Raw genomic sequence first — 27,044 nt, forward strand, 5'->3', positions numbered from 1 at the left:
CTCCTCCAGTTTTGATCCTTTATATTGGGCAGACAGACCAGTTCCCTACCTCCTCCCGCTGCCACCCACCTCCTCCAGTTTTGATCCTTTAAATTGGGCAGACAGACCAGTTCCCTACCTCCTCCCGCTGCCACCCACCTCCTCCAGTTTTGATCCTTTATATTGGGCAGACAGACCAGTTCCCTACCTCCTCCCGCTGCCACCCACCTCCTCCATTTTTGGGGCAATGCTGTAATCAATTGGTTGTACTCTTTGATTGAGCAGACCTTCCCGTACAATTCTGATAACTCCATGAAGGACATAACTCTACCATTACAATATCATTTAAGAACAAAATACCCTTTTTAAACATCTTTCCCATAAATACAGGTATTTTATCAACCAGCACATTTGAGTTCAGCCATAATATTTGTTCTCTCTTTTCAGGGGGATGAAATTGAAATTACATGTTGTTACTCACAATGCTCAGAGTCCATAGCCCACTGGCCATCCGATCATAACATCCTTTGATTGTGATCTGTGTGTTGGTTCAGTGTCCTGATGATAATCTTGAATGTTTGAGAACACGTAACAAACTTCCTGAGTGATTTCCTACAATTGGTATAATTCACTTTATTAAACAGGTTGTTGTTTTGCTTCTGACATTTCAGTCCAGCTGAGACCAGTTATGGGGTGACTTATAGGTGACCTGTGGATGACCTGCACCAGCCTGACTGGTGAGATGAATGATAGAGGGTGAGGAAGTTGTGTAAACCTGCTACTGACTGCTGGTACCATTGGTACTGGCAAATAATCTGCCATTAAAAAGGCCTATGGCTTTTAAAAAGTATGACCGTATATTCATAAAGAATAGAAATGTAAAGGGCAAATTTAGGTCTGGTAGGCCTAGTCTGTTGGCCAGTATAATTAGGTGCAGGTGTTATTGTCAGTGGCTCGTGAAGGCAGTGTGGACCCATAAACACATCATGGGATGTGTAATGCTGCGCTCACGTGCAATCGGAGTTATCGGAAGTTCAGTGGGAAATTTCACTTGAAAGACCCTCCAAGTTGGAATTACAAGTGGGAAACTCTGAGAAAATGTTGTTGCCCGAGTTGTCAAGTTGTGACGTTTCACCACTGACCTTTTACATTTTCAACCAAAAGATGACAACAAATCCGTTTTGGACAACTACAATATTGTTTGGCTAATGTAGCTTGTTTGAACATATATTGTACATTTTAAGCAAGTTAGCTAACTTTAGCTTATTTAGCTAGCTAAAATCTTATTGGTTGAAGAATTGGTCTGACCAAAAAGCACTTGAACAAAATTAAGTTGTATTTCCGACATCACTAGGAAATAGGAAGCTCAGATGAGCATGTGAATGCAGCATAAAAAAAGACCAAAGGAAAATCTCAATTGCATACTCTTTGCGTCCTCTCCTCGCACTTCATCTCCTTCTCAAAACTCATTGGATGAGAAAGCCAGAGGTCCCGCCCCTCTGACCTTCTCCTCCAATGAGTTTTGAGAACGGAAGGGGAATAGAGGATGTGAGGAGCATGCAATTGAGATCTTCCCCGTGTTGAAGTTGCAGGTTAGGAGAGCATTTTAGCTAACCCGAACCCTTTTTGGGACATCAAATCAAATCAAAGTTTATTTGTCACGTGCGCCAAATACAACAGGTAGGCCTTACAATGAAATGCTGGTGTGTTTGGACCATGATAGTTTGTTGGTGATGTGGACACCAAGGAACTTGAAGCTCTCAACCTGCTCCACTACAACCCTTCGATGAGAATGGGGGTGTGCTCGGTCCTCCTTTTCCTGTAGTCCACAATCATCTCCTTAGTCTTGGTTACGTTGAGGGATAGGTTGTTATTCTGGCACCACCCGGCCAGGTCTCTGACCTCCTCCCTATAGGCTGTCTCGTCGTTGTCGTTGTCTGCAAACTTAATGATGGTGTTGGAGTCGTGCCTGGCCATGCAGTCGTGGTTGAACACGGAGTACAGGAGGGAACTGAGCACGCACCCCTGGGGGGCTCCAGGGTTAAGGATCAGCGTGGCAGATGTGTTGCTCCCTACCCTCACCATAACCATAATTATCCTAACCTGCTACCTTAATTATCCAAACCTGCTGTGTAAGTTCTACTAAGCTGCAAGGAAAAGTTGTCTTAACCTTCCAGTTGTAGCTATATACCTAGGGGTTTTCTCATTTGGGAAAGATATTATTATGAGCCATCCTCCCCTCAGCAGCCTCCACTGCACAAAACCCATTGGAGGAAGAGAAGGTCAGAGGGGAGTGACCTCTGGCTTTCTCATCCAATGGGTTTTGGGAAGGAAGCGAGGTGTGAAGTATGCAATTGAGATTCTCCCCCAGTTCCAGGCAATGTGCACACATCCTACAAATGTTTAGGTGCAGGGTACATGAAACAAAAGATTGGTTATGCCACCTAGTGGATTCAATAGTGAATAACATTACTGTAATATCAAATCCAACTTTATTTGTCACATGCGCTGAATACAACAAGTGTAGACCTTACCGTGAAACGCATACTTACAAGCCCTTAACCAACAGTGCAGTTCAAGAAGAAGAAAATATTTACCAAGTAGACTAAAATAAAAAGTAATAATAAAAAGTGTAACACCATAAGAATAACATGACGGGGCTATATACAGCGGGCAACGGTACCGAGTCAGTGTGCGGGTGTAAAGGCTAGTTGAGGTAATCTGTACATGTAGGTGGGGGTGAAGTGACTATGCAGAGGTAACAAACAAACAGTGAGTAGCAGCAGTGTACAAAAGGGGGGTCAATGTAAATTGTCCGGTGACGATTTAATGAATTGTTCAGCATCCTTATGGCTTGGGGGTAGAAGATGTTGAGGAGCCTTTTGGTCCTAGACTTGGCGCTCCGGTACCGCTTGCCGTGTGGTAGCACGGGAGTCTCTGACAATTTTATGGGCTTTCCTCTGACACCGCCTATTATATACAGTGCCTTGCGAAAGTATTCGGCCCCCTTGAACTTTGCGACCTTTTGCCACATTTCAGGCTTCAAACATAAAGATATAAAACTGTATTTTTTTGTGAAGAATCAACAACAAGCGGGACACAATCATGAAGTGGAACGACATTTATTGGATATTTCAAACTTTTTTAACAAATCAAAAACTGAAAAATTGGCCGTGCAAAATTATTCAGCCCTCTTAAGTTAATACTTTGTAGCGCCACCTTTTGCTGCGATTACAGTTGTAAGTCGCTTGGGGTATGTCTCTCAGTTTTGCACATCGAGAGACTGACATTTTTTCCCATTCCTCCTTGCAAAACAGCTCGAGCTCAGTGAGGTTGGATGGAGAGCATTTGTGAACAGCAGTTTTCAGTTCTTTCCACAGATTCTCGATTGGATTCAGGTCTGGACTTTGACTTGGCCATTCTAACACCTGGATATGTTTATTTTTGAACCATTCCATTGTAGATTTTGCTTTATGTTTTGGATCATTGTCTTGTTGGAAGACAAATCTCCGTCCCAGTCTCAGGTCTTTTGCAGACTCCATCAGGATTTCTTCCAGAATGGTCCTGTATTTGGCTCCATCCATCTTCCCATCAATTTTAACCATCTTCCCTGTCCCTGCTGAAGAAAAGCAGGCCCAAACCATGATGCTGCCACCACCATGTTTGACAGTGGGGATGGTGTGTTCAGCTGTGTTGCTTTTACACCAAACATAACGTTTTGCATTGTTGCCAAAAAGTTCAATTTTGGTTTCATCTGACCAGAGCACCTTCTTCCACATGTTTGGTGTGTCTCCCAGGTGGCTTGTGGCAAACTTTAACCAACACTTTTTATGGATATCTTTAAGAAATGGCTTTCTTCTTGCCACTCTTCCATAAAGGCCAGATTTGTGCAATATACGACTGATTGTTGTCCTATGGACAGAGTCTCCCACCTCAGCTGTAGATCTCTGCAGTTCATCCAGTGTGATCATGGGCCTCTTGGCTGCATCTCTGATCAGTCTTCTCCTTGTATGAGCTGAAAGTTTAGAGGGACGGCCAGGTCTTGGTAGATTTGCAGTGGTCTGATACTCCTTCCATTTCAATATTATCGCTTGCACAGTGCTCCTTGGGATGTTTAAAGCTTGGGAAATCTTTTTGTATTCAAATCCGGCTTTAAACTTCTTCACAACAGTATCTCGGACCTGCCTGGTGTGTTCCTTGTTCTTCATGATGCTCTCTGCGCTTTTAACGGACCTCTGAGACTATCACAGTGCAGGTGCATTTATACGGAGACTTGATTACACACAGGTGGATTGTATTTATCATCATTAGTCATTTAGGTCAACATTGGCTCATTCAGAGATCCTCACTGAACATCTGGAGAGAGTTTGCTGCACTGAAAGTAAAGGGGCTGAATAATTTTGCACGCCCAATTTTTCAGTTTTTGATTTGTTAAAAAAGTTTGAAATATCCAATAAATGTCGTTCCACTTCATGATTGTGTCCCACTTGTTGTTGATTCTTCACAAAAAAATACAGTTTTATATCTTTATGTTTGAAGCCTGAAATGTGGCAAAAGGTCGCAAAGTTCAAGGGGCCGAATACTTTCGCAAGGCACTGTAGGTCCTGGATGGCAGGAAGCTTGGCTCCAGTGATGTACTGGGCCGTTTGCACTACCCTCTGTAGCGCCTTAAGGTCAGATGCCAAGCGGTTGCCATACCAGGCAGTGATGTAACAGGTCAGGATGCTATCGATGGTGCAGCTGTAGAACCTTTTGAGGATCTGGGGACCCATGCCAAATCTTTTCAGTCTCCTGAGGGGGAAAAGGTGTTGTTGTGCCCTCTTCACAACTATCTTGGTGTGTTTGGACCATGATAGTTCGTTGGTGATGTGGATACCAAGGAACTTGAACCTCTCGACCCGCTCCACTACAGCCCTGTCTATGTCAATGGGGCCCTGTTCGGCTAGCCTTTTCCTATAGTCCACGATAAGCTCCTTTGTCTTGCTCACATTGAGGGAGAGGTTGTTGTCCTGGCACCACACTGTCAGGTCTCTGACCCTTACCAGTTATCTTTTATTTATTTATTTATTTTATTTCACCTTTATTTAACCAGGTAGGCAAGTTGAGAACAAGTTCTCATTTACAATTTCGACCTGGCCAAGATAAAGCAAAGCAGTTCGACACATACAACGACACAGAGTTACACATGGAGTAAAACAAACATACAGTCAATAATACAGTATAAACAAGTCTATATACGATGTGAGCAAATTAAGTGAGATAAGGGAGGTAAAGGCAAAAAAAGGCCATGGTGGCAAAGTAAATACAATATAGCAAGTAAAACACTGGAATGGTAGATTTGCAGTGGAAGAATGTGCAAAGTAGAAATAAAAATAATGGGGTGCAAAGGAGCAAAATAAATCAAATAAATACAGTAGGGAAAGAGGTAGTTGTTTGAGCTAAATTATAGGTGGGCTATGTACAGGTGCAGTAATCCGTGAGCTGCTCTGACAGTTGGTGCTTAAAGCTAGTGAGGGAGATAAGTGTTTCCAGTTTCAGAGATTTTTGTAGTTCGTTCCAGTCATTGGCAGCAGTGAACTGGAAGGAGAGGCGACCAAAGAAATAATTGGTTTTGGGGGTGACCAGAGAGATATACCTGCAGTAAGCATTGCAAATCGCATGCTCCCTCAAAACTTGAGACATCTGTGGCATTGTGTTGTGACTAAACGGCACATTTTAGTGGCCTTTCATTGTCCCCAGCACAAGGTGCCCCTGTGTAATGATCATGCTGTTTAATAAGCTTCTTGAAATGCCACACCTGTCAGGTGGATGGATTATTTAGCAAAGGACAAATGCTCACTAACAGGAATGTAAACAATTCTGTGCAGAACATTTTAGAGAAGTAAGCTTTATTGTGTGTATGGGACATTTCTGGGATCTTTTATTTCAGCTCATGAAACATGGGACCAACACTTTACACATTGCGTTTATTTTTGTTTTTTGTTCAGTGTAAATACCACGTTAATGAGAAAATATACCTGGCCATTACAACACATCAAAGATGTTTCACCAAACTTAGTTACTGTTCAACTTTTTCTCCCGCTCTGCTAGCAGGGTTCTCGCCGCTCATTTCCCACAATACCCTGTACATTTCTCCTTATGCCATCAAGAATGAATGGGGGCGGGCCTTCTCCTGCTGACGCCACGTCTGGTGAAAATGCACTGTTAGTTTTCCCCGCCTACTCACCTAGTCTATCAGCTCCCCCTCTGTAATGTTAACCAGCTAGCTAGTAGCAGAAAGTCACTGTGGCTAGCGAAGTAAATGAAAAAATAGACATCTTGTACTGTAGCTAGCTCCGGTCTTGGCTGTAATACCGGCTAAGGCATAATAAGAAAAGTAACGAATAATTGTTTATAACTAACGATAAAATGGCGGAAAAGCCAGAGGCTGGAGACAGCGAAGACGAGGTTGAAGATGTGTACGAAGTGGAGAGGATTATTGACATGCGAACGGAGGAGGTAACGAAACTAGCTAGCTAATGTTACTGCTAGGCAGTTTTGGTTGTTAGCCATCTAGCTGAACGGTAGCTTTATCTAGCTACACAATGTGACAACAATGAGACGGTTTAAACACTGGGAACCGTGAAGAATTTATTTAAACTGTAACTAGACAACATAGCTAGCTAGAAATGCTAAAATGTCCATGCACAGTTAGCCAACCGAAAGGAAATTGAAATGGCTGCACAACTTTGCCCATACGACGCCCTCTCCTTGCGCTAGGCCAAGGTCGGACAGACTGATGTTATTCTTTCGCGTTTCTGGACTTCAGCCATCCCCACTTGCGCAGACTTGCCAAATACAACAAACCCTCTGTACTAAGCCTTGAACAACCAAGTCATAATTGTCTTTAATGAGCTAGCTACATGTGCTAGTGAATTTGCTATGCTAGTTGGTTAGGAAAGTGCTAACGTTAGCAAACTAGCTAATAGTCTAGACATGTTTTGTGTAAGTTAGCTAGCTAAATAACTGGACGTATTAGCTATTAAGCAAATCTTCCACAGTACCTAATATGATGGTACAGACCAGAGCTATTAAGATATTACTAGCTGTTACAGTTTGGCGGATAAACGTTGATACTTAGGTAACGTTAACAGTTAGTGTTAAGGGCATGCAGGACATTTTCGACCAGTCTCTAATTGGCAATACTTAAACAATTCCCGACTTGGAAACCACCGCTGTCTTCTACACTTCCATGGCTAGTTGCAGGTTTGAACGTTGGAATTTAGAAAATGCACCATGAAGTAATCCAACAATGTGTATACCGCCATCTTGTCTATTTCAAATCTTCTCTCATTGATGGAGAGAAGATTTGAAATGGACAAGATGGCAGTTTACATACACATTAGTTTGTTGACATGGAACAACTGACTTACCTGGTATGCTAATTAGAGAAAACAGTCAACCATTTTTCTTACACCAATCCCAATGCTTTTTTAATTTTTATGTACCAGGGTAAGTTCTCACTTTGGTGGGGGGGCAGAGTTTGGCAAAGGTCCCTGGCTACCACATTTCAGTCTGGTGACATCACTGTACTACACTATAGAGGAGAGCTGCTGAGTTGCCACACAACATGGGTCATGTGTCACAGGGATTAAGCAGTAGGCTCTTCTATTAAAGTGCAAGCAAGAATCTGTGTGTGTATAAGTAAAGGGAGAGAATGTGTTTGTGTAGGTCTGATCTGTGTGAGATGGAGCGAGTGTTAGGTGAAAGGGAGAAAAATAGGATTTTCTGAGGCATGTGATTGTGGCTCAACAGTGATTCAGAGTGAAACACCCAGCCCCACCAAACCTCCAGAGTTCCGGAAGAAGAGGGGAGGGAAATATTGGATGAGGAGGAGGGGTGTGTGTGGAGAAGTCACTTGCACAGCCAGTTCCTCTTATCTAAATTGCTTTTGAGCTGAGAGTATGAGGGCGGGAAAAAGGAAAACAAAGCCTCTGAGGGAGGCGGGTGGAGAGAAACCTGACTCGTTGTGCTTTGTTTACAATCACGACCCAGCCATTCACTGTGCTGCAGTCACACGCGTACCTCATTTGAACCAGAACACATTAGTCACATGTAGAGGTCGACCGATTATGATTTTTCAACGCCGATACCGATAATTGGAGGACAAAAAAAACATACCGATTAATCGGACGATTTTTAACATTTATTTGTAATACTGATAATTACAACAGTACTGAATGAACACTTATTTTAACTTAATATAATACATAAATAAAATCAATTTAGCCTCAAATAAATAATTAAGCATGTTCAATTTGGTTTAAATAATGCAAAAACAAAGTGTTGGAGAAGAAAGTAAAAGTGCAATATGTGCCATGTAAGAAAGCTAACGTTTCAGAACATGAGAACATATGAAAGCTGGTGGTTCCTTTTAACATGAGTCTTCAATATTACCAGGTAAGAAGTTTTAGGTTGTAGTTATTATAGGAATTATAGGACTATTTCTCTCTATACCATTTGTATTTCATATACCTTTGACTATTGGATGTTCTTATAGGCATTTTAGTATTGCCAGTGTAACAGTATAGCTTCCGTCCCTCTCCTCGCTCCTACCTGGACTCGAACCAGGAACACATTGACAACAGCCACCCTCAAAGCAGCATTACCCATGCAGAGCAAGGGGAACAACTACTCCAAGTCTCAGAGCGAGTGACGTTTGAAACGCTATTAGTGCGCGCTCAGCTAACTACCTAGCCATTTCACATCACATCGTTACACCAGCCTAATCTCGGGAGTTGATAGGCTTGAATTCATAAACAGCAGAGCTGTTGGCAAAATGCAAAAATGTGCTGTTTGAATGAATGCTTATGAACCTGCTGGTGCCCACCATCGCTCAGTCAGCCTGCTCTATCAAATCATAGACTTAATTATAACATAGTAACACAGAAATACGAGCCTTAGGTAATTAATATGGTCGAAACCGGGAAACTATCATCTCGAAAACAAAACATTTATTCTTTCAGTGAAATACGGAACCGTTCTGCATCTATCAGTCCATATATTCCTGTTACATTGCACAACTTTCAATGTTATGTTATAATTACGTAAAATTCAGGCAAATTAGTTCGCAATGAGGCGGCCCAAACTGTTGCATATACCCCGACTCTGCTTGCAATGAATGCAAGAGAAGTGACACAATTTCACTTGGTTAATATTGCCTGCTAACCTGGATTTCTTTTAGCTAAATATGCAGGTTTAAAAATATATACTTCTGTGTATTGATTTTAAGAAAGGCATTGATGTTTATGGTTAGGTACATGTTGGAGCAACGACAGTCCTTTTTTGCGAATGGGCACTGCATCGATTATATGCAACGCAGGACACGCTGGATAAACTAATATCATCAACCATGTGTAGTTATAACTAGTGATTATGATTAATTAAGTTTAGTGCTAGCTAGCAACGTACCGTGGCTTCATTCACTTAACAGGCGGGCTTCTCGTGAGGCAGGTGGTTAGAGCGTTGGACTAGTTAACCGTAAGGTTGCAAGATTGAATCCCTGAGCTGACAAGGTAAAAATCTGTCATTCTGCCCCTGAACAAGGCAGTTAACCCACCGTTCCTAGTCCGTCATTGAAAATAAGAATGTGTTCTTAACTGACTTGCCTAGTTAAATAAAGATTAAATAAAGGTGTAAAAAAAAATTGGCGTCCAAAATGACCAATTTCATATTTTTAGTAAACCTTGAAATCGGCCCTAATTAATCGGCCATTCCGATTAATCGGTCAACCTCTAGTCACATGATACAAACAAGCAAAATCTACTGTCAAAGTAACCAGGTTTTCAGCCAACCTTTTTATGTGAGTAAAGGACATGTTGGATAAAGAATCTCACGACAGGAGTGATGGAAATTTGTCAAACTTTCCAGATGTCGACAAAACAAAATACGCTAGACAAGTTGGGATCTTTTTGTGAGAAATGGCAGTGGAAGCACCTTTATGCACTAATATTAATATAATAACCATCATATTAAAATACATTTGGCATCACGTGATCTGTTGTGGTCCTCCCACTACGACTCAGGAAAGCATGCAGTTTATTAGGCTACAGATTAAATAAGTTACGATAAACTTCACAGGGTGGTGAAAGTGCACGATGATGAGCTTGATTCTTTCCAATAAATATCTAGGCTCTTATTCTGGTGACATGATGATCATGCTTGGCTGTCATTTGACAAATAGAAATTATCTCTTTTGTCCAAAATAATCTCATCACGTGGGTAGCCTACAAACACTGTATCTGGGAACTATCGGCTAGAGCCACATGCCAATAGAAGAGTGGGCACATTTGCTTTAAAACGCAACATGTTTGTGACAAAACAATCAGTAGAGTTGAAAATGAGATGGAAACCCATTTAACTTGGGAATTTAACCTCAAAAGTTGTTTATGTGCAATATGATATCACACACAGCCTTTTATCCGCAACAAGTACATTTGATGGAGATATCTCTGGTGGGAAAATGCGTATATTGTTTTCATGCAGATTTTAGAATATTCGCATGAAAATCTGTCGCTAATTGAATGGAAACCTAGCTAGTGTCAGAACGGTTATCCCCTGTGACTGGTTGTCTTTGGTGTCTCAGTGCCCTGGGTGGGAAGTGTGGTACTGGCTGTGTGCCACATTACCAGACACAGCCGCTTAACGGAATGTGTGTTTGTCTCAGATGGAGAGGTCTGATTAGGCATGTGTCAGACTTAATACAAACTCTGTCAGTTTTTTTTATACACCCAGGAGGTCTATGAGTAGGTGTAGGCCCAATACAGTCACTCAGTCAGTCTTCATATTCTGCAATGATGTGAAAGAACTGGACTGGTAATATTGCTCTCACCCACTTGTATTTGCCCTTGTCTTTAGGGGGAGGTCCTGTACCGCGTTCGCTGGAAGAACTACTCCTCTGACGATGACACGTGGGAGCCTGAGGCCCACCTGGAGGATTGCAGGGAGGTGCTCCTGGGCTACAAGAGGGCTCTGGCAGAGGCTAAGGTCACGAAAGACCAAGATGCTAAGAAATGCATGGTAAGTCCCATCCAGAATGATCATAGCCATTGTAAGAAAGGCGAGTCTAATTGCTGGAATGGAAAGTGCTTTATAGGACTGACTGTTACATTTAACTACCTTTCGAGTAACCAATATCACTTTCAATGGCTGATGTGAATGTCCCCTCTCCTTTGTAGAAGTTGCCCATGAAGAGTGATGTATTCGATGCTGACTCTGACAGCGACAGTGATATTGACAAGCCCACAGACCTGCATGTTAAGAAGAAGAAAAAGAAGAAGCCCAGAGAAGAGGATGAGGAGGAGGCACCTCCCCTGAAGGAGAAGAGGAAAAAGAAGAAAGACAAGCGCAAGGAGGACTTCAGGCCTCGTCCGGCACCGGAGTCTGATGAAGAGGAGCTTTCCCCTCCCCCAACCCCTGGCCGCGGAACCAAGATGTCCGACTCCAAAAAGAGATTTGTTGACTCCGATGAAGAGGAAGAAGCCCCTGTGCCCTCCAAGAAGCACAGAAAGGACAAGACCAAGGATGGAGGGAAGCACTGGAAAAAAGAGAATGGGGAGGAAGGGAAGAAGAAAAAGAAGAAAAAGAAGGATCGAAGGGGTGATCTGGAGTCCACTGAAGATGAGGCCACCGCCCCCCTGGAAGAGGAGCTTAGCGAGGGGCCATCTGAGTCCCAGACGGATGATACCACCACAACGGAAAAGTCTCGCGCTGATGACAAGCCCAAGAATAAGAAGGGTAAGTCAGAACTGAAGCTGCAGGGCATCAAGGACTTCCTTCAGGACAAGAAAGGCAAGAAACTGGAAACTTCGTCGCCAATGCTCTCCGCAAGCGGCCTCGCAAAACTGAAGAGCCTCACTTCCTCCAAGAGCCAGGGCCGGGATGAGCCCACACCAACCTCTGACTCCAGCGACACTCCTGCCCCTGCCCAAGTCCACAAGAAGGCCAAGGGCAAGAGCCACGAGACCACTCCTGCACCGCCTAAAATTCCCTCTTCCTCATCCTCGTCTTCCTCTTCCTCCTCTGGTGCAGGGGCAAGCACTAGCAAGACTGTGGAGGAGTCTAAAGTTGTAGTGGGTGGGGATAAGGAGCCAACCGCCTCCACTAACCTGTTTGAGAAGTTCCTGCTGAACTGCGAGGCCAAGGACCGTGTTCCCCGCAAACAGATGGTCCACCAGCCCACCACCACAGAGAACACTAAACCACCAAAGGTATGCCAAGAAGTTCTGCACTAAATGTACGGGGTTAGTAAATAAATGCTGGTGATATAGCCAGCGGCAGGGCCCTCAAAGTCTATCTTAAGCTGCCTCAAGTAAAATCTTAAATGTTTATGTTCAAATTTCAGCTCATAGGGAAAATTGAGAAAAGGACCAAGCCGACAAAGGAGTCACCTGCTCGGAAGCCAGAACCAGATAAGTCCAAACATACAGATGGTGAGAAGAATTGAAAGGGTCTGTTGTTAAGCTTTTTTTTTTTATTTTTTTTTTTTTATTGCGTATGAATGTACTGGACGCAGCCACTACATATTGACTCAACCAAGACATAAACAAAAATGTAACTGACATTTTAGTAATTTAGCAGACACTCTTATTTAGAGTAACTTACAGTAGTGAGTGCATACATTTTCATACTTTATCGTACTAGTCCCCCGTGGGAATCAAACTCAAACTACAAACTCAGCCACACAGGAACCTCTTTTATGCCACCTCTTTATTTTTATTTATTTTCCCTTATCTAACAGCATTTCGGCCCAGTCAGAGCCCCGGTGCTATGGAGACTGGTGACAGGGCGGAGGCAGAGGAGGAACCCGCCCAGAAGTCAAAGTTCGGTGGAGAGGACCGGAGGGAGGAGGCTCAACGTTGGGAGAGGAGGACCCAAGAGGATGACAGGAGGAGGAGGAGGAGAGAGGACAGCGAGCCACGGCTCTTCATCGCCTGTGACGACAATCAAGACCCTTTGGAGAGTGCTGACAAGTCTGGTACGCAGTTTGGTACACCACAGAACCAACAAACACACACACATACATGCAGACATACACACAAAAACACACACAGAAAAGTCAACACACACACACATCTGTTACAAAACCTACCATTATTGTTAACACCTATCCAATCCTTTCAGATCTACACAAGTGTTAAGGGGCAAATGGTTGTTTCTGGATAGACTCTCATAATGGCCATGTGAAATAATACTAAATGTACTATTGGATGTGGTTTGTGACTGACAGACAAAGGGCAAGCCTCTCTTAACCTTGGAATGGACCTCAACTTGGACTGGATGACACTGGAGGACTTTCAGAAACATTTGAACGGAGAGGATGAGATTCTCTCTGCTCCACCTCTATCTCCCAGTAAGTGCATACCCTCTTTCTCTCATGTTTTCCAGCAGTCTCTCAACATCGGCTGTACATGGACCTCTCTCTTCCACACATGGATGTAGACAACTACTGATGTGAAATCTGTGTGTCCCTCAGGTGAGCTGCGGGATGCAGTGAAAAGTGGGGATTACATGTCTGTGAAACTTGCACTCAATTCCAAAGAGGACTACAATCTGGACCAGGAGGTATGTTCTGTGTTCCAAAGAGAGTACCTCTCACCTGCATTCTTCCCCCTGCTTTGCTCCTGTCTTTGGGGATCCCCAGTTGTTCCACATATTTATTCAGTCCCAGTACAAGCACTAACTTGTTAGAGTAGCCTGTGTGTGTGGTTATACTTGTGAGTTCATTCAAATGAGGACCATGTTGCGACATACATCACAGTTCTCTCCTCATAAGCTTTAGCTTTGTTCTCTGGTTTTCCAACAAAAAACTTACGTTAACCAACTTGGGGCGGCAACAGATTAGCTTTTGATACATATGTTTAGCTAATGCATATAGGTCAGCACCAAGTACCATAATTCATTACACAATTAAAGCCACAATATGTTACTTTCATTCCAGAAATGACAGCAAGCGCAGTACAAAGGACTGGAAATTTAAGTTACAGATTGCTGCTTTAATTAAATGTATTGTGTAGAATGAATTTAGCCAGTCTGGTTCAAACATAGATACAACTGGATCAACTTAGCCACTCTGATCGAGTTATAAAACAGTTTAAATATTGGATATAACGTGAGAGCCAGTGATGGCATGCAGAGGTTGAATACCAGGACATTGAAAGAGAGAATCCGACTACAGTACCTGCTGACTGTATCCATTGAGGACCGCTAAGCAATCAAAGGTAAGCAGATTATGCCCTTTAACTACTGTTGTTTAATTTAGCCTAATGGAGCTACAGATTGTTTTGTAAAGATGTGTTAAGCTTGAATAGGAAAATGCAGTTTGTAAAATGTAATGTTTATTGCATTGCTTTAAAAACAAGTTTTGCCCATTATCATACCTAATAAACTGTTGTGCCAACTTTGTCTGGCAATGAATAAATCCAAGCATTATATTGTATTGAATGTTTGTTGTGCACAGTTGTCAGATATTTTTCATACGTTACCATGGAGACAGCTAGAATGGTCTCAGACAGGTATTATCTTTTCATTAACAGACACAGAACATGATGAGCAAGAGGTCAAAGTTCACAAGAAGCTATAAGATACAACATTTACCTCAGGTACAGTAATGCCTTCAGAATAGTATTCTTGCACCACCGCAGAGCATGTAAAACTGCTGCGGACATAGCAGTACTGACATTTCACTCATCTTCATTATCAACAATGAATAGCCGAAAAGCTAAAATAAAAAACCTTCCTTAGTCACTCATTACAATACCAGTAACACATTTCAGCTTTTGCCATACAGTTGTCTTTGTGTACAATAATAATTTTAAATATGAATTGAACAAAACCTTCATAGTTCAACAAACTACTGCCATAACAATATGTATTTACATAGGAAAATATTACTTGCCCAGTGACATTATTTTTGTTTCGGTTGTCCAATTTAGCGTTGTTTATTATTACAATTTATAAGGACTCAATAGTATTAGTGTGGACCAATCAGTGTTTAAGGGCCTGCTGAATATATATTATATTTCTCAAACGTTCTGCTGCAACTGTAACTGTTGGGCAAGTACCAGAATTCATTTGGACCAGAGTTTGTTTTGCATCTTTATAGACTGCCAAACACTCCAGGATCTTATTTGGGTCTATTTGTGAAAACACTTTTAAATCACCCACCAAACGCTCATCATTGCATGTAGGTCACAAAATACTGAATATAGTGAGGATTCAAAACAGTAATTGGCAAAATGAGGTTAGAAGCCTAGTTGCATGGCATTTTCTTTTCTGTACTTTCCTCGTCTCCATGCAGCATCTCATCCAACATCACATTATTTAATTCATCAGACATATTTACAATGTCAAAACGTTGTAGTTCGCTGATTTAATACAATAAAGCCATAAACTATTCCTTGAATGGGTCAAATGTGGTTTTTTTTTATTATTGAAGAATTCAGTCCACACGCAGTTTGGTGCTGTGTAACCATTGCATTGATTCTTGCTTGACTGTGATTGAAGTTGAGAGCATTGTTGAGGTGCTCTTAGGCGATCATTTGAATGACTCACAATGTGTACTGTACATGTTTTCAAGTAGCAGTACTATGAGGTTTTCACAATTTATAGATTTCTCTGCGTATGAAACAGGGCAGGGGACACCAGCTTTGTCTAGCATGATGGTATAGTTGACCTAATTTCTCTTTGCCACAAAAGTTAAACACTAACTCCCAACAGCTATGAAGCTGCTTGATTTACGTCCCACTTTTCATACATTTGAAACTAAATGCATCATGAGATTAACCTTTTATAAGTTAATGAATCTTACATTTACTTGTTCTTTTACAGGCATACACTGTTGAACAGAAGAGTTTAAGTGGCAAAGAGAAGAGTTTAAATGAGGAAGAGGATATTTTAAATGAGGAAAAGAAGACTTTATGTGATGAAGAGAAGAGATTAAGTGATGAAGAGAAGCCTTTATGTGCAGCAGGGAATCCTCGCAGCCTGGGGAATCCTCACCGCAAAAGGAATCCTCACCGCGAAAGGAATTCTCTTTGCAAAGATGAGATTCCTCTATGCGAAGAGAATCATTTACACAAGGAAGAGAAACATTCTCTACACAATAAAGAGAAGACTTCATGTGGTGGAGATAATACTTCATGCGATGTGGAGAAGACTTTATGTGACATGGAAAGAGCTTTATGTGACATAAAGAAGGGTGCTGAGGAAAGCAGTTTGAGTGGTGACGAGATTCACGAAAACAGTTCAGGTGATGAGGTAGAACGGCAAAGACTTGATTCAAATGTTCCAAGTGGGTCAGATCCTCTTCCATCTAATGCAGAAAGCTCATGCGAGGATGAATATGAGCAGTACCCTCCAAAAACGGCACAAGCTAAAAAAACTTGCCGCAAAATATTTGCGCCACGGAAAGGTACACGGTCAAGCTTACGTTCCAGCACAAAAATGACAGTCAGCGCATGTAGTACGATAGATGGTGATGATAAGGGAAAATTGGACAAAAAGTACTTCTGCCTTTATTGCAATGAACCGCACCATAACATTGCAAGACATTTAGAAAGGATGCACGCAGAAGAAGCAGCTGTTGGTCATGCTATCAGCTTCCCAAAACTCTCCAAAATCAGGTCTCTGTTGCTTGACCAACTCCGTAACAAAGGCAACGATCAACACAACTTAGAAATTCTTCAATGTGGAGATGAAGTTGTGACAAAGAAAATACCCTCTTACAGTGGTGCTTCTGTGCGTGACTACCTACCCTGCCAACACTGTGTAGCTTTTTTTAACAAAATAGATTTATGGAAGCATGAGAGCTCATGTAATGCCAGAAAAGGACAAGATGAAACGAGGGGTGGAAAAAGAGTGAGGATCCAGGCTGCGTCCTCTCAACTTGCTCCATTGCCTGTCTATTCTACTGGAGGATGTGAAGAAATAATACACAATATGAATCAAGATGACATCTCATGCCACATCAAAAATGATCCCCTCATATGTAAATATGGCAATGCACTATCTGCAAAGCATGGTCATGCCAAGTCACAGTTTACTTACATTGGTTCAAAAATGAGGGAATTGGCTAGATTTGTACTTAATGTAAATGAGATGGACTGTGATGTCCAATACTTGCATGAAGTATGTGTACCATCCAAATTCAAATTGGCCGTTCATGCTGCCAGGAAAATGAGTGGTCATGACCCTGCCTCCGACAGGTACAAGACCCCATCTCTTGCTTTAAAGATTGGCTATTCCTTGAAAAGAGCTACCGAAATAGCTTTTGGGGAGAGTCGTATGACAGAGAACCGTGAGGCAGAGGAACAAGCCAAAAGGTTCATTGAACTTCTTGAAAACGATTGGAATAACTGTTTTTCCGGTCTATCCCTCAGCGCTGTCCCTCAGTGTGATGAAGTTGATGTGTCTTCACTAACTGAGGATTTGATCAAACTTCAGAAGTTTCTCAAGGTTGCAGAGGACACAGCGAAGAAAGAATTGCTGGAGAACCCCACCAACACTGTCTGGAAAAAGCTCAATGAAACTCTTCTTGCAGAAATAGCTCTCTTCAACAGAAAAAGGACAGGCGAAGTTGCGAAAATGCTGTTGGAAACGTACACAAACAGGAAGAAATCTCCAGCTAGTGCAGACATTTTCAATAACCTCTCAAGGCTGGAGCAGGAGCTTGGAGACGACAAATTAACCAGGTTGGAAATAGAAGGCAAAAATGGTAGGAAAATGCCAGTCCTACTAACGGAGAGGATGATCTCATCTCTTGAGATCCTTATTGCAAACAGAGACAAAGTTGGTGTGTCAAAGGACAACCCTTATGTCTTTGCACGTAGCCTGGATGCAGCAAGCTACATCCGAGGGTTTGACTGTCTGAGGAAGTGTGCACATGAGTGTGATGCAAAGAATCCTGAAAGTCTGATCCATGCGACAGTGAGGAAAGAGGTTGCTATCCATTGCCAAATACTAAACTTGAATGAAAGTGAATTGGATCAGGTGGCAAAGTTATTGGGACATGACACCCAGGTCCATAAAGAGTACTACAGGCTCTCTGAAAATGCTGCACATCTAGCAGAAATCAGCAAACTGCTGCTTGCAATGGATCAGGTTCCAGTGGTAATTCCAGGGCCATCTGAGGAAAGGGTTGTTTCTCCTACATATGGTGAGTATTAGTTGCTTTACAGGGTATTTGGAGAAAATGTCCATTGTGTTTTAAGGGGTTAAATGATACATTCAGTGGAAAAATCTGTTTTTGTGTCATTTACATGTTCACGAGACCTACATTTTTGAGAAGCTGGCAACTTATTACTCTATAGTGTTTGCTCTGTTCCTCTTCACAATATATGATAATGGCACATGTTCATGAATCCTTTTCTTCTGTTTCTATTCATTTCATAGGGACATCTTCTGCAGGGACATATCCAGCTGGGACAGATACTGGTAGGATATATCCTACCGAGACATGTCCTACTGGGTCATCATATCCTACAGAGACATATTCAGCGAAGTCATATACTGTGGAGGCACAGCCTTCAAGGTCATATCATGCTGGGACATATCCTGAGAAGTCATATCCTTCAGGATTACAATCTGTGATGTCATATTCTGCGGGGACAGATTCTGCGAGAGCATATCCTACCGTGACACATCCTGCAGGGACCTATCCAGCAGGTTCATATGTTGCAGGGACATATACTGCAGAGACACATGATGCAAGATCATATCCTGCAAGTGCGTATACTTCGGGGACGAATCCTGTCAGGTCATATCCTGAAGGGACATATGCTGCAGGGAACCATTTTGTGGGTACACAACTTGCTAGGTCATATCCTGACGGAACATATCCTGCACAGACACTTCCTGCACAAACACTACCAGCGCATACAGTTATTACGCCAACACTTCATGCCCAGACACTTCCAACGCAGACGCTTCCTGTTGGGGCAGTTCCTGAGGGGACAGGTAAGGTGGGCACAGTGTGGAAACGGAGACCGTGGAGTGATGCTGCTAAGGCTGCGGTGAAGCGTCAGTTAGGACACTTTATCTCAATGATGGAGGTTCCAGGTAAACGGGACTGTGAAGTATGCCTCCACAATGAACCAGCTGTACGAGACAGGACATGGAGAGATATCAAAAACTATGTGCACAACACAGTAAAATCTATCAAAAGGAAGAAGGGTCTTACAAGAGTGGACCCCACTCAACAGACAAAGAAAGGAGCGGCAAAGAAAGAAAAAGAAACGGAGGCAAAGAGTGCTAAGGAAAGAGTTGGTGGAACAATGACCGTATCTGCACAGGAGAGACTAGAGGCAGGTCCTGTTGCAATACCAAGGAAACAGAGAATTTGGGGTGATGAGGCTCAGGCTGCGGTCAGGCGGCAGCTAGGAGACTTCACTAAACTGATGAAGATTCCAGGTAAAAAGGAATGTGATGCATGTATTGCAGCTGAACCAGTTCTACAAGGCAGGACATGGAAAGATGTAAAAAACTATGTGCATAACACATTAATGACAATGTGCAGGAGGCATATTTCAGGCAAACAAAACATGGATAGTGAAAAACCAATTCCTGTGACACAGAAACCAGGGATGCAACAGAGTCCAGTTGTGCATCAGAAACCAGGTGTGCCGTTGGGACATCCAGAAGATTGTCCTGTTTATCTGTCCTTATGATTGCCTTGAACTAGTTTGAACAGTTGAAGGTATGCAAGGATGGAGAAAGAGAGAAGATAGCTTTTGATTTAATCTGACTCTGATCTCACTTCGTGAAGTAAAGCAAGAATTAAGTATCTACTTCATTCTACGAACGTATCCGTAGCAACTACATAGTGATATATTATGCATGCAAACTTGTTTCTCAGATGTTGAAATTCTCAACTACAAAATTCCATTGTGACAATGCATTATGTGGTGCCAAAACTCAGTATTTTGCTATGGGCTACACATTTGCAACCTTGGGGAAAGGGGGCAAGGAAGGATGGAATCATACATTTTTGTTATTAAAAAAATTCCAATGGCCCTTTACAAAGGCTGTCAAACTGAATCTTCTGGGTCAGCAATGGCAACAAGGCCTCATGGACGTACATTTGGAATCCAAACGCACCACACGTTTCGATTGAACCATGTTGCATAAAAATGGCCACAATAACTGACTGAAATGCAGTATATGCTCCACATGGATAGATAACATGGACCAAGTACAGTGCATAGTGTTTAGTTTTTTTTAACAACTTCGTAGATTGTTGTGCAAATCTATACAGTTAAACTGTTGACTTTAGCTTTTTGATCACAATACTGGTATACTTTACTTTCACCAAATGGTTCTGGATCCAGATGTACAAAATGTTTTGTGTATATGTCTAGGTTAGGTTTTGAGTAAAAACAACTGACCAGCAAACCTGGGAATTTAGCAGGTTATTCCTGGTTGAAGTGCGGTGTGAATGGGTTTCAGGGGTCCATCTGTGCTAGCTGCACATTCTACATTGTCACCTCACTCAAACCTTCCTATTTTTTGGGGCGGCTAATATCATGATATGGTCAAACAGTAAAGTTCATTATCCTCATTCCTGTAATATTAGTGTCTGCCCACCTGCCCCTGTTTCGCTGGGGCCTGCTGATGTGATAAGTGTGAGCCATTCTCTCTGGTAGAAAAACACATGTTCTGGTTGTGCAACAATAAGGAAGTCTCAGCTTTCTGTAGGTATACTTTTCTAAACTCAATATTGAGCTCAGTAGCAACTATTTTACAAACAATATTTTATATGGCTTTCAGATACAGAGTGGGGAGTGAAATACGCATTGAATATTGTGAGGGCATATAGGTCTCATTGGAGTTTTCGGGACGTTACATTTACTGATCAATACATGGCTACTAGTAGTGGGTATCATGTTTAGAGTTAGCAATCTAGTGTGTTTTGAATTTCCACTTCCACAGATGTTGAATTAGCCCCAAATGTATGTTGTAGATGAAGGCAAATTCATCTTTATTGAAAAAGAAAAACATTCATATAACAATTTCCATATTGTCACCCCAAAATCCATGCCATTCGTGGGATTATGTTGCACATCAAAATATCTTGAATCATGCATTCCTGATTGGACATGTTAGATTAAACGACGTATTTCTTGAATAGCATCTCGGTGTAGTCTATTACAAAAAATAACTATGACTGACTTTATAAGATGAGTACAAACATTTTGTATTGCATGACGCTGCAATTTTTGTGGGTTGTGACTAAATCATGGGCTGGTGCAACCAACTGAAAAAGTTTGGCACAGTTCAGATGCCAAATGTATGGCGAGTCGAACTGAATAGAAATGAAAAGCAGGCTGTCATGGTTGAGAGCTTTTCTTGACTTACCAACAGTGCAGACTTTCTTGTTGGTTTTGGGTTGAATTCAGGCATAACAGTGACCTTATGTGTTGAAGAAACCACAAGGTTTATTGCACTAAAAGGGCCATGTCCGACGAGGCGCACTGCGTGGTTTCACACGGCACTCTATCCCTGCTCCTCCAAAGAGAAAGTTACATATTGTTTTGTTCGGTGCGGCGATGCGGAGTGGTGTTTGAACTAGGGCCTAGTGCCACCAGGGGAAAATGCTAGTCTGGAGCCACGGGTTTATGTACGAAATATGTGCCCAGCTAAGAGAGTATGGCTTGATGTTTGAGCCGCTTAAAATCCAATCATGTCAAGAAGAATGTTTAGATGAAGACTGCTCCATTGTAAATTGTTACTTATTATAAATACAAGGTATACTTACACAATTCATACTCGATTGCTTTTGAAGCATGGTTGAGTTTATTATCATGGATATTGTATTTATGTTATTAACGTTAGCGAACTAGCTATCTAGGAGTCCTAGCTACCGGTATGTATCAGTAGTTTGTTTTATATTCGTTTTTATGTGTGTGTGTGTGTGTGTATATATATATATAGATATATTTTTTTTCTCCCCAATTTCGATCTCATCAGTGACACGTTCAGATCCTATCAAAGGGCCCATTTATGGATGCATCCCGATTTTCCACCCTTCACCCAAAGTGACTGGGAGTGTAAACTCTTTGAAAGAAGTGTGGAATCCGCACTCAGCGTGAGTGATAGCTGATGGGGTTGGCAAGAACGGGTGCACTTTTATTAGCAATCCCTTTACATCGCAAGTTTGTGAAGGCTAGTTTATGGTTCCTAAACCAAAGCCTTGTTTATGGTCACTAGTAACTTTACAGTAATGGTCACTAAAGTTGGATGACTTCCCATCCAATTTGAGTCAGTTTTTGGTTCTCCTATCCACTCCTTTGGCCAAAGTTGACTATTGATAAGAAACTGAAATCTGCCTTAACAATTGGAAACAGATCCTTTGTTCTGCATGTGGAATTAGTTTCAGATTCACACACACAACCTAGGCTATTTCTCTTATACATGTGTTTTCTACTAAATATTATGGGAATTATTAGGCATTATCTGAACATGTACTTGTTTTATTGCTTCTTGTCAAACGATAAACATTTCAACTTTTTAAATTAATGTTGCTATTATTCACTACGGTCTTAACCATATTGATTCACAGTAGCTGTTTAAGTTCCTCAACACTAATTTAGGCTGACTAACTTGTATAGGGTTTGACGGCTGTTGCTTCTTTGTATTATTTGATCCGCTTGCCTACTAGATAATGTTACTATTGCAAGTAAACCTTTGTTGCTTCTAATTGGATCAAGGAGGAATAATGTAAATAAATTAGTTCATAGTTGTCAGTTCATGTTGTAACTGCATAAGGTCTGCCAGTGTTGGGTGTTAACTGAGAACAATTGTCGGGGGTTTAAACCACACCCCACTATTTACTGTCCAAAGACATGGACATTATTGCTTAAATAGTTTTTTTTCACCAACATGTATTTGTTATCAAGCTGCCTTTTGTTACCACCTGGTGCTTATTGTGTTTATTGTAAGATACTATATTTGCGCCATTAATAAATTGTTACTTGACGTAAACTTTCTAAGCCGCAAGACATGCTCTTTCAGTTCTGAGAATATTCATACAGCTTACTTGATGTCCATTAGTGTTCCAACAGGGATTTGGAATTGTAACGGTTATGGAAAACCGCTTTGAGATTTCATGATGTTGTAATACTAGGAATCTACACTACATGACAAAAGTATGTGGACACCTGCTTGTTAAACATCTCATTCTAAAATCATAGGCATTCATGTGGAGTACCCCCCCCCCCCCCCCCCCCCCCCCCCCCCCGCTGCTACAGCAGCCCTTTCCACTACATGTTGGAATATTGCTGCAGGGACTTGCTTCCATTCAGCCACAAGAGCATTAGTGAGGCCGGGCACTGATATTGGGCGATTATTCCAGACCATTATTACTCCAACAAACTTTATAATTGGCACTATGCATTTGGGCAGGTAGCATTCTCCTGGCATGCTCCAAACCCAGTCCGTTGGACTGCCAGATGGTGAAGCATGATTCATCACAGAGAACACATCTCCACTGCTCCAGAGTCCAATGGCGGCGAGCTTTACACAACAAGCCCACGCTTGGCATTGCACATGGTGTAGCTGTTCGACCATGGAAACCCATTTCATTAAGCTCTCGACAAACCGTTATTGCGCTGATGTTGCCTCTAGAAGCAGTTTGGAACTCTGTAGTGAGTGTTGCAACAGAGGACAGAATTTTTACGCACGTCAGCACTCGGCGGTCCAGTTCTGTGAGCTTATGTGGCCTATCACTTTGCAGCTGAGCCGTTGTTGCTCCTAGACGTTTCCAGTTCACAATAAAAAACACTTACAGTTGACTGGGTCAGCTCTAGCAGGGCAGAAATTCGACAAACTGACTTGTTTGAGGCATTATATGACTGCGATGTTGAAAGTCACTGAGCTCTTCAGGAAGGCCATTCTACTGTCAATGTTTGTGTATGGAGATTGCATGGCGGTGTGCTCGATTTTATACACGTCAGCAACGGATGTGGCAGAAATGGATGAATCCACTAATTTGAAGTGGTGTCCACATACTTTTGTAAATATAGTATATCGCCATTGCTCAGTGCTTTATGCTTTTACATACTTAAAAACCTTTTGGATGAAAAGACAACACCCTAGGTAAGTCGATAATAGTTCACTTTTTTGAAAGCTTAACTTTTTTTTTTTTTTTTTTTTTTTTTCTATAAACAATTAGCTGTACAGATACATTTGGATTCCTTCCCCTCTCCCCATAGTGTTTGCTACCAGAGGCTATGGAAAGCTCTGGTCCTCAGTAATGAAGGAGTTTGTGTTGCCTCCTGCAGGACTCCAGCGGTATGTCCCTGAGTATGTTGGCAGCAGCAGGGGGACAGGATGACATCCTGAGGCTCCTGATAAAGAAGGGGGTGAAGGTGAACGGACGGCAGAAGAACGGAACCACTGCCCTAATGCACGCTGCAGAGAAGGTAACACATGATGGACTGGTTTAAACCGCCTCATTACAAACAGTCTAGTCTACACACATGTATACACTACTCTTGTTTGTATGTAAATGTCTTTTGCAAGGTTTACTTACTTAACCCTCTCCTTTCTTTTTTTTCATTTCAGAACTTCCTGACCACAGTTGCTATCCTCCTGGAGGCAGGGTCATATGTCAATGCTCCGACACTGGGAGGAGAGACGGCCCTGATGAAGGTACGGCGGAGGAAGTAAAAAAACGGGGGCGATGAAGACAAATACTGTGTTTAATTAGAAATCAACATATCACCCCTGAAGCACAGAGATTAAGTTAATCAATGACTCCTATTTGTAAATATCCTAATTTCTGCTAAAGTCCTGTGTTAGACTTATCGCAATAGTTCCTTACCAGTAGCCTCTGTTCTTCAGGCTTGTAAGAGGGGGAATGCTGACGTGGTGCGCCTCCTACTGGAGTACGGGGCCGACTGTAACATCCTGTCCAAACACAAGAATACGGCCATGTACTTTGCCAAGGTTAGCAACAACCTGCTTGTGTACGACCTCATCAAGGACCACATCAACATGTGAGTGTTGCTGCCATGTCTCTCTCACTCTTGCTCTGTCAACTTATGAGTTAGTATGTATAAATAAAGGTACATATATATGTAAGAGTTAAGATGGTATACTGTAACCCCACATACTGTTAGCAGCAAAGTGATATCTTATTCTCCCTCACACACACACACACACACACACACACACACAGGTTATCAAGTGTGGCAGAGGACACTATCCGGGCATTCTTTGAGACTCGGCTGGCCCTGCTGGAGCCGGTGTTCCCTCTGGCCTGTCACAGACTGTGTGAGGGACCAGACTTCTCTCTGGAGTTCGGCTACAAACAATCGCCTCACACACCTGGAGAGGGTAGGATTCACCTACAAACAGTGCTAATCACCTGCACACACTGTTTTGGGGGGTTAGGTAAAACATTTAATCTCTCTCCTTCCAGGCTCCGGTATCCTGCTCTTCATCTTCCATGCTAACTTCCTGAGTGAGATCACAGCCAGGCTGTGTGGGCCCTGCAGTGTCCACGCCGTGGTGCTCAACGACAAGTTCCAGCTGCCCATCTTCCTGGTGAGTCTCATTCTAGATCACGAGTACTCCTGATCTGGAGAACGGTAGATTTTTTTGGTTCTACCTCATAGTTAGTTGATTGATTCATGTCACTAATCTTTTCCTCTTTCAATTACACCCCACAGGACAGTCACTTCATCTACTCATTCAGCCCAGTGCCAGGCATCAACAAACTGTTCATTCGCCTGGCAGAGTCACCTACAGCCAAGGTACACATACATATATACACACACACAGCAGAGTAACTCATGGCCACGGTGAGAGGGAGTCTAGGCCCAGTTACTGTAAAAGACTGACAAGTTGTTGATCAATTACATTTGACCAATACATTTGATTGATGGAATCTTTCTTTCTCCCCAGGTGAAGCTTCTCATCTGTGCATACCGTGTTCAGCTACAGTGATGCGTAGCACCTGCCAAGTTCAGAGTTTCCAAGCTGCCTGGACCCCAAGCACAGCATGGGAGATTCACACACATACCAAGATTCACCCACGTGCAATCACACAACATGAAGAACACTGACACACACACCAGTCTACCTTCATATAAAGTTGTTGGACATTAAGCATCCACCCAGAGTTTGAGAGACTGTTTCTCTGGCAGAGGATTAAAGGACAAGAACAGCATATCAACCCTGTCCATTGACCAATCATGTATATTTCTGTGTACGATTAATACTCTAACTGAAGTCTTTGAGTTCTGCTTTTGTGTATGCGTAGGGGGACAAAAACCTGATGTTTTGTTTGTGCTCTTGATGACATCATAGGCAAGGAGTTAATGTCAGATTATTTTGACCAAGTTAATGCTTTTCCTAATTATACCATTTTAGCAATGAAAATATGTTGCCTTTCTGGAGTTGTCTATATTTTATTGTCTGTACATACAGGTGTGGAATGTCAAGTTTGAAGGATGTTTGTTGATTTAGGCACATTTGCCACTGTTGGAGTGGGTTAAAGTATAGCATGATGCTTCAGATGTAATTTTACTAAAGGGCTAATGTGTCACTCCTTACGAGTGAAGAATCATGCTTCTTGGGATTGGAGGAAAACAGAAAAGATGAATAGTCTAGGACTACATGAGCATGATTTTAACTACTTTATCAAAATAGACATCCAGATCGCTTGTAAAGGTAGTTTTTGCGATGATGATAATGTAGAGCACATCCTGGCAATGATCTGCCTTGCTGACATACAACAGATATGGGATAAACATTTATTAATGATAATCTACCGTAATATGAACAGGAATTGCCATCCTTGTTTTATAAGATGTAGGAATTCATTTGATATGATTGATTCCTTCCGCCTTAATAGCCACATCGTTAAAATAATTTCCCCATTTGTGAACTGCTGTGAACTGGCAACTTAGTAAAACAGTGAAATTCACTGAAGGATACCCATGTCTAGTTTATTCTGAAGATCTGTCAAATGTAGGCACAGAGGCACAAGCGTATCCTATCAGTCCTTCCCGGAAGAGTTTTGAAAT

The 27,044-nt window shown here is 42.1% G+C and overlaps 1 protein-coding gene across 3 annotated transcripts; it reads left to right on the forward strand.

Annotated features, from left to right (window-relative positions):
* Positions 1 to 6,117: 6,117 nt before the first annotated feature.
* Positions 6,118 to 26,944, forward strand: LOC110520399 (M-phase phosphoprotein 8). 3 transcript variants are annotated; one of them, XR_016494811.1, is made up of 15 exons: positions 6,123 to 6,477; positions 10,876 to 11,037; positions 11,196 to 12,227; positions 12,362 to 12,449; positions 12,758 to 12,994; positions 13,247 to 13,369; positions 13,493 to 13,581; positions 15,847 to 18,172; positions 18,409 to 24,434; positions 24,577 to 24,663; positions 24,856 to 25,010; positions 25,193 to 25,350; positions 25,436 to 25,560; positions 25,686 to 25,769; positions 25,921 to 26,944. XR_016494811.1 is itself a non-coding variant. In XM_036974927.2 (14 exons), exons 1-14 carry the CDS (start codon positions 6,388 to 6,390, stop codon positions 25,960 to 25,962), a joined length of 2,613 nt encoding a protein of 870 aa, XP_036830822.1. In that variant the 5' UTR covers positions 6,118 to 6,387; the 3' UTR covers positions 25,963 to 26,944. The 3 variants fall into 3 exon arrangements, 1 of the variants encoding a protein (XP_036830822.1); XM_036974927.2 differs by lacking the exon at positions 15,847 to 18,172 and having other exon boundaries at positions 6,118 to 6,477; positions 24,294 to 24,434; XR_016494812.1 differs by lacking the exons at positions 24,577 to 24,663; positions 24,856 to 25,010; positions 25,193 to 25,350; ... (1 more) ...; positions 25,686 to 25,769; positions 25,921 to 26,944 and adding an exon at positions 14,553 to 14,618 and having other exon boundaries at positions 13,493 to 14,237; positions 18,409 to 22,995.
* Positions 26,945 to 27,044: the final 100 nt, after the last annotated feature.

This window comes from Oncorhynchus mykiss, chromosome 3 (genome assembly GCF_057628025.1).
Source record: "Oncorhynchus mykiss isolate SJ-2025 chromosome 3, ASM5762802v1, whole genome shotgun sequence".
Lineage (NCBI taxonomy): Eukaryota > Metazoa > Chordata > Actinopteri > Salmoniformes > Salmonidae > Oncorhynchus > Oncorhynchus mykiss.

Excerpts from the sequence above, each read along its gene's own strand:
- LOC110520399 (XM_036974927.2), top strand. The coding sequence starts at position 6,388 with ATGGCGGAAAAGCCAGAGGCTGGAGACAGCGAAGACGAGGTTGAAGAT. Across the intron at positions 24,435-24,576 it reads TAATGCACGCTGCAGAGAAG|AACTTCCTGACCACAGTTGC; the intron begins GTAACACATGAT and ends TTTTCATTTCAG. Across the intron at positions 25,770-25,920 it reads CAGAGTCACCTACAGCCAAG|GTGAAGCTTCTCATCTGTGC; the intron begins GTACACATACAT and ends CTTTCTCCCCAG.